Source organism: Raphanus sativus, chromosome 9 (genome assembly GCF_000801105.2).
Source record: "Raphanus sativus cultivar WK10039 chromosome 9, ASM80110v3, whole genome shotgun sequence".
NCBI classification, from domain to species: Eukaryota; Viridiplantae; Streptophyta; class Magnoliopsida; order Brassicales; family Brassicaceae; genus Raphanus; species Raphanus sativus.
The window spans coordinates 11,690,309-11,697,665 of record NC_079519.1 but is presented as its reverse complement, the minus strand read 5'-3'; the positions used below and the strand labels follow the sequence as shown (position 1 = coordinate 11,697,665).

Sequence of the window (7,357 nt, the reverse complement as noted above, 5' to 3'; positions counted from 1 at the left end):
TTTAAGTTTCAAAATAAGTCACTGAAGAGTAAATTAACTGAGAGAGTTTGCACACACACTTAAGTTTTGCACTTCTACAACAACCCACTTGGGGACACAAAGAAAACAAGTCAAAACAACCCTAAAGATTACATCCTTTAATAAACCCTAACTCTTTAGTGAGCATCATCTCTGTTTAATAAAACAACTAAAAACCCATTACACTCTAAAGAATCTCAAGGAGGCACCAAAGAAAAAAACGAAGCAGGAGGTCAAGATCAAGAACGATCCATGTCTCATTCACTCTTACTCAATCATCAGCTTGGAACCTCGGTGTCAGAGTCGCTATGGTCTCCAAATTCTACATCATCTCCATCTTCACCTTCTAAATCATCTTCATCATCATCCTCTCCTGGGAGAGAAGAGAAGAGATCCCTGATCTGTTCAGCAGTGTTGTTTGTGTAGTAACCTTGGACAGCGTTAGTGCTCGGCTGAGGCTCATGAGAAAAGGGTACAGGTGGTGCGGACATTGGTGGTGACTGAATAACAACAGGCTTGTTCAGCCCATATCTAGCCTTTGGATCTTCCGCTGAGCCACCACCGAATGAGATGTTAGAAGCTTGTGTTGTAGTCGGGATCCCAAATCTTTCTCCTCTTTGCTTCTTCATCTGCTGCTGCTGCTGCTGCTGCTGTGATTCCTCCTGACCCGCTACAAAACGCCCTACCACTACCTGAAAAGATAGATAACAATGCTTCAGAACAAGAAAAAAGCTCCAGTCATTTAGAGAGAGTCTATAAGATAGTTTACCTGAACAGGACCAGCGGCTATGAAGAGACCGGCGAGACCACCACCAAAGACACGACCATCAGGTCCTGCAAGAGACACACTCATCCCTCCAGCTCTGCTTCGCGATCCTCCACTCTCGCTTGGTATAAACGAACCCGTCAGAGAAAGAATCTCAAAATGACCCTGACCGCAAATTATAAATTAGTAAAAAGAAAAACTTTAAAGGGATCTAAGAGAGAGAGAGAGAGAGCAGACCTCATAAGTGAGAGTACCACCAGATGTCATAGACTGACGAAGGGTAACATTAGAAATGGGACCGTTTGCAGAAAGTATGCATATAGCACGAGAGCTTTGTTGAGAGAATGTCATAATCTTCATCGTCACATCCTGTTATTACGAATCAGTGTGCCGAAAAGAGTCACAAAGCATAGTGTGATAATATGTGTTCATATTAAAAAGAAAACTGAAAACTTATCTTGTTTCCTTGTTAAAAACAATACAGTAAAGAATAATAATCAAAGGAACATACCTCGCCGGAATTTACTGTGAGCACATGAGGCGTAAAACTTGCACTAGTAACAACTTCTGGAGTTCTTACAACTGCAAAAAAAAAAAGTAAACATCAAATAAATCAATAAATTGACTAACTATTAAAGGTAGAATGTGAGCAGTTTTTAGGATGGAATCTTGAGTTGTTAGTTGCCAAACAGTCTATGCAACTTAATCACAGTGCTTATATATCAAATGATACTCCCCTTATGATATATTTCCAGTTTAGCAGACAGTGTTTCAGATAGAAGCATTCACTATCTTTTAGACAACAACTTTTGTCCTTACTCCAACTTTTTTTTGTACAAGTCAAACCAAAAGAAAAAGAGATCCAGTACAGCATAAGATCCATTACAAGCCACCACGTATTGAGACCAAAAACAAGTGAGATATAAGCAACAATTACCAGGAGACCTGTTGTCGAATTCGAACATCTGAGGATTCTTGACCCAATTGTTATTGTTGTTGTTGATGATGGGCGGCGGCGGCTCAACAAGTCCACGACCTCTCCCTCGTCCTCGTCCTCTCCCGCGGCCACGCCCTCGTTTCCGAGAAGCAAACTCCGTAGTCAAGGGAACGGAGGAGGAGATGGGCATCGGAGAAAGGGTCACGGCGAGTGAACCGTCGGGGTTATACTTCCTCGGTCTCCCTCTCTTCTTCTTTAGCTCAGAAGACGTATTCTCCGCCGGCATTGTTAAGCTGAAAGGAGGAGCAGCACTCTCAGGAGCTTTAGCCGCCGCCGCGACGGAGGCAGATGCGGATGCGGCGGTGGACCCGACAGGAAAAGGGTTAGGGTTTTCCGACCGTGGTGGGTCCATATGGAAGACACCACCAGTAGGAGGATGAGGAGGAGCTAGATGTTGGTTCAGACCAAAGCTGCTTATGATGCTGTTGTTGTTGTTGTTGCTGGTTCCTTCTCTCTCTTCCATTAGATTCTGTAAGGAGAGATTCCGACAGTTTAGGGAGAAGATTAAGAGGACAGTGGAATCTTGCTGATCACGACAGGTTCAAGCTTCTGACTTTAAAAGTACGGACAAGAGAAAGAAAAAGAGGAGAGAGATCCAGAGGAAGAAGTAAGATTCAGAAGAGAATAAAAAGATGGAAGTCTTGCAAAGTGAAAAACAAGTTTGAACTTAGTGAAGAAAAAGATCGAAGCTTCCATGGCGGAACCTTAGTTTCGGATGAATTTCTCCTAAAACACTCATAATTACCAGCAGAAAATTTTGGATTCTTTTTTTTTTTCTACGGGTGGGTTAAGTTTAGGGAGAAATTGATTTACAGATGTGAGAAATTAGGGTTTTCAGAAGGATAATGGAGAGAGAAAAATCAATACGTAAAATGATAAATAAATAAATAAATAAATCAAAGGAGTAGATATTTATTACATTATTACATTTTGAATTTAATAAATTCAAAATGAAGAGAGAGAGAAAGAGGAGAAAAGAAAGGTGTAATTCGAAAAATTGTAATAATGGGCTTTTTCAAAAAAATTCAGAATATTACTACAATCCAGTCTTGGAATTTGGGATACAGCTAAAGCTAAATTCAATTAATAAAAGGGTATGAGTAGGGGGCTAATTTTAATTAGATGACTTGATTTTGAGATTTCCATCTTGATAAAAATTTGAGAAAGAAAAGGGGTTTGAGTCAGATATAACGTCATTTAATAAGTTTTCTTCTTCTTTTATGTTGACTGTAACCAAAACACTTTGACCGATCCAAATCTTAACTACAAAATCTCCGCGCCCGTGACTCTTGTCCCCGGCAAAAGACATACTATTCTCATAAATTATCAATCATCTGTAGAGAGCTTAGTGTGCGACCTGTACATGTTTAGTCATCTAGACCGTTATGGACAAGAGTTTGTTATAGGTAGTTAGCTATATTCGGTTATATACAGATTGACATTAAGTAACTATAAAATATGAGTCTCGTTCTATTCTTAAGAAACTGGCTGCTCAAGCGATCATCAATCATCTATTGAAGCAAAGAAACAACATCCTTCACAACCAGATCGTCCTAACTCCAGATGTAGTCTACCGGCAGATTGATAAGGGGTTGAGAAACACAATTGACATCAAAAGAAAGAGGAAGCAATTCCTAAGTCTTATGTCCAAATGGATGAGATGAAACCAATTTTAACTTATCTACTTTTATGTTACATCCTTGTTTTTTTCTCTTTTTTTTTTGCCAAGGAGTAACAAAACTCTAGATCTACACTACTTGTAAATCTTTTTTCATATCTATGATATTTACTTTTTATCAAAAAAAGTCTGCTAAATTATATGATAATTACAGTATTTTTAACAAGTAACATTTGAATGACGAAACTCACTAGATTTTCCAACAAATGTAAATGTCAAGGCTCATATATCAAGATATCGTCATTGATTAAATGGAAAGGAAAAATATTTTAAACTCAGAAAAGTTAATGGAAGAACTTAAAAGAAGATCAAAAACATGTACGTCAATGATTATTTGTCTATTAAGGTGTTAGTAGTTGCTTTAAATAAATTATCTGAAATTCTTAAGATGAGGAAATATTCTGGAAGCAAAAGAATATTAGTGCTTTAGTTATGAGAAGAGGTGTAAACTCAAAATTTTCACATACGCTAACCAAGCCAAGGACAGAGAAAAAACATAATTACATGTTCAATTGATGAATCAGGTAATATTTTTGAACGAGGAACATGAACCAATTCGAATTTGGATCTTGACATGTTGGTGGTTTTAACCGTAGGCATCTTGCCAGGAAGTTGGTGGGCTTATCGTGAATTAGGCCGGGGAGGCTGGTGGTTTCAGGATCCCGTAAAAAATGTTTCTTTTATGCCTCGGGACTTCGTTTCTAATATTGTGACTCCAAAACGAATAGAAGGAAGATAATTGCCATCTTTATGCTAACAGGCTGCTCAACTTTTAGAATGAGAATCAAAAGAGACCGATTAATCTCCGTGTACTGTCTCTCGAATCACTCATGGGAACGGAAGTGGGTGGTCCCTATAAACGGCGGAAAGGAAGTACTGGTTCAACCAGATACGAGTGACGGAACTGGGGTTGATCAAAGTCATGCGCCAAGTGCCAGGAATGACAATAAGTCGATTCGTTGTGGAACAAAGCTTGCATCGGTGTCTTTATCTTCTGGTCGACATTGAAAGAGATTCATGTTCTAGGATTGGGCGGTGACCATCCACTAATTTAAAGATTGGGCGGGGGAGTGATTTGACGAAAGAAACTTTCTGGGCGATCATCTAGCTCTGATCGTAGACCAACCTCATCATGCAGACAGATTTATGTTCTGCTGATCTTTCTTCTTCTGGACCTGAAAAAAAAAACAGAATGAATCTTTATCTGGGAAGGTAAGAGCTATCTCGAAATCTAAAAATTACCTCATGGCCCATGTTAAAAGGTTATCCGCCTTGCTCCAATGCTTGTCAAAGGTTTAGATAGGGAGCACTACGGTATGTTGCATCTATCTCTCTTCGTGGGATTAAGTAGAAGGTTTCAGGTAGAAAACTTTCTCGTTTATTCTAGGTGGTCCATCCTAATATTTAACCAATAGATGATTCTTTTACTATTAGGGAATAATTTCCTCGACAGGAAAAAACTGGGGATATATCTCTATACTATATAAAAGTGGTCCTTGGACCAACCATTGCCATACATACTTAGCAGATGAAACGAGGCGATTGCGTGAGGAATTAATATCCAGAACAGAGGAGAGTTGGTTGAAGAGGAAGGACTAGTAGCCACTGCCACTAATTATTTTAGATATGTTTTTGAGTTATCTAACCGAAAGAGATCAGTGAAGAGTTAGAAAATATTTCATATACTGTCACAAATAAAATTAACAAGGATTTAAAATCCCCAATTGTATAATGAGAAGAAAAACTTGTTTTATTTATGATGCATACGTAAAAGGCTCATGGACCAGATGTAATGACAAGAGTTTGTTGTAATGGAGGACACATACCACCTGGCCTTAAGCCAATCAATCCATCGACATACTTTTTGTTGGAGCTATATGAAGAGTGTCCTAGTACACTGTCAAATCGAGATATTGGGTAGCAAGAATATTCTAAATTGAAAACTAGAGATCATATACTCAAAGACTAATATCAATAGGTTTCAAGCATTTAGTTGGAAATTTAATGTCCTCAGAAGATGTGCCATCTTATATGAAAGATTACAACATGGCATTTAGCTGTAACAAGAAACCTAACATGCGTCATATGCGATGTGATAATCATTTGCCTAGATGTGAGAAGCTTGATGAATCTGTAAATCATACTATTTTCCAATGTCCACAAGCTTTGAACCATATTATCATCTACACCATCCAATTCAAACATTTTCTCAGTTTCTAGCATCTATACCAACTTAGATTACCTCTTATGGCTAATATAGAAGATTTAGAGTTGGATAGAGATCTTTATATATGGATAATATGGTATCTCGAAAACTTGGAATGCCAAATTATTCAGAGGAATCCACATGGACCTTTTAGAGTTGATAAGGCATGCAAAAGGAAAACATCAAGCCTGATTTGCAGCGAAGACATCAGTCACTCTGTTGAGGTGCGACCATTACATCATGTAGCTTCTCAAACTGTATGCTTATAATAAATTGTATGGTGGATGGTTCATGGACTTGTACATCACAATATTGTGGATGTGGATGAGAACATGCCATGTCAAATTCAGCTTATGGGTACCAATAATCAAAGGAGGCTAGAGTCCTCTTTGTATTCAGATCTGGAAGCACTTGTTTGGTTAATGGACAATATGTAATGCTATTTAATCTGTCAGTATTTTGGATCGAATTGCAAAGACTTGATTCATATTTTTATTTTATTTTCCAGTGGATGACCATCCTTCATTACGGAAAATTTTTGATGTAGGATCATTCGCAGGGAGGGTCCGTAGATAACCCGTCGGGCCGTTGGAGCGAGACTTATGGTTTAAAACCCCTTTTGTAACTACATGGACGGTAGTTGCAATCAGCCACTTTCCTAAAGTTTTAATAATTGAGCAATAAAAAACATAGCCAAGCTTCTCAGTAAGACTGAAGGAGTTAGGATCACTAAGAAAAAGATTTCAAGATTTTACATACTTCAAATTCAAAACGCGATTGTCATATGAAGTATCCATATGTTTATTGTTTTATTTCGATATGGATTCTCAGACCACCTCTTATTTGATTAATTTAATAATATTTTAATTTAAAAGTAAAGTGGAATAAAAAATAAATAGGTTGACATCAATTATCCTCTAAACTATTGGCATCAATACTCAATGCAAAATACTTGTTAGCTCCTCAATTGTATCCCAAACTAATAAATTGATCAATTTCCACAATTTTATCAAATTAAGCAAATTACATTTAATTAACATAGTCATGTCTTGCTTAAAGAATTAAAAATAGTTTAGTCCGATTGAACATAAATTTGACCAATAATCTTAGCCTATACATGTTTGTGAGTTATGATTAAGGTTCAATTTAGGTTTAATTCGAGTTAAACTATATAAACAAAATATGATTATGTTAATTAACTGTGATATGCATAATTTGATAAAAATTGTTAAAAATTGATCACATCACTTGTAATTATTTGAGAAACATTACAACATTTTATCTATGACATATATCATCATAAAAATGCTTCTCAAAGTCTCTAGAGAATATATTGGTCCATCTAAACATATATTACTTCTCATTAAACTAATCATAAGATTATTAATAGTGTACAATTAATATTTTCATTTTATCCTAAAATAAAAGTTACAAAATTACCTAACATGATTAATATATATATATATATATATAATGTATATGACACATTAATGAAATTAATGATTTTAATATTAAAGAATTAATAACAATCATATTAACCATATAATAATTTTTTTATTTTTTTTTGTGTATGCTATATATTTTTTTAAATGACTATAAATTATTAAAACTGTTAAAAAGTCCACATTGAAAAATTTATGATCAGTGGTTTAATTTTTTATAATAACAAGATACTAATGATTATAAAACCAT

The 7,357-nt window shown here is 36.2% G+C and overlaps 1 protein-coding gene across 1 annotated transcript; it reads right to left on the bottom strand.

The window, feature by feature from the left end:
* Positions 1-2,635, bottom strand: LOC108828595 (AT-hook motif nuclear-localized protein 4). Its single transcript, XM_018602337.2, has 5 exons — positions 1,722-2,635; positions 1,296-1,366; positions 1,022-1,153; positions 788-949; positions 1-710 (listed from the first exon to the last, which is right to left on the bottom strand). The coding sequence occupies exons 1-5, from the start codon at positions 2,242-2,244 to the stop codon at positions 297-299; spliced, it is 1,302 nt and encodes a 433-aa protein (XP_018457839.2). The 5' UTR covers positions 2,245-2,635; the 3' UTR covers positions 1-296.
* Positions 2,636-7,357: the final 4,722 nt, after the last annotated feature.

Bases quoted from the DNA above. Each gene is read 5' to 3' on its own strand.
- LOC108828595 (XM_018602337.2), bottom strand. From the start codon at position 2,244: ATGGAAGAGAGAGAAGGAACCAGCAACAACAACAACAACAGCATCATA. The intron at 1,367-1,721 runs GTAATTGTTGCT...TTTTTTTTGCAG, and splicing joins ATTCGACAACAGGTCTCCTG to TTGTAAGAACTCCAGAAGTT. The intron at 950-1,021 runs GTCTGCTCTCTC...ATTTGCGGTCAG, and splicing joins GTGGTACTCTCACTTATGAG to GGTCATTTTGAGATTCTTTC.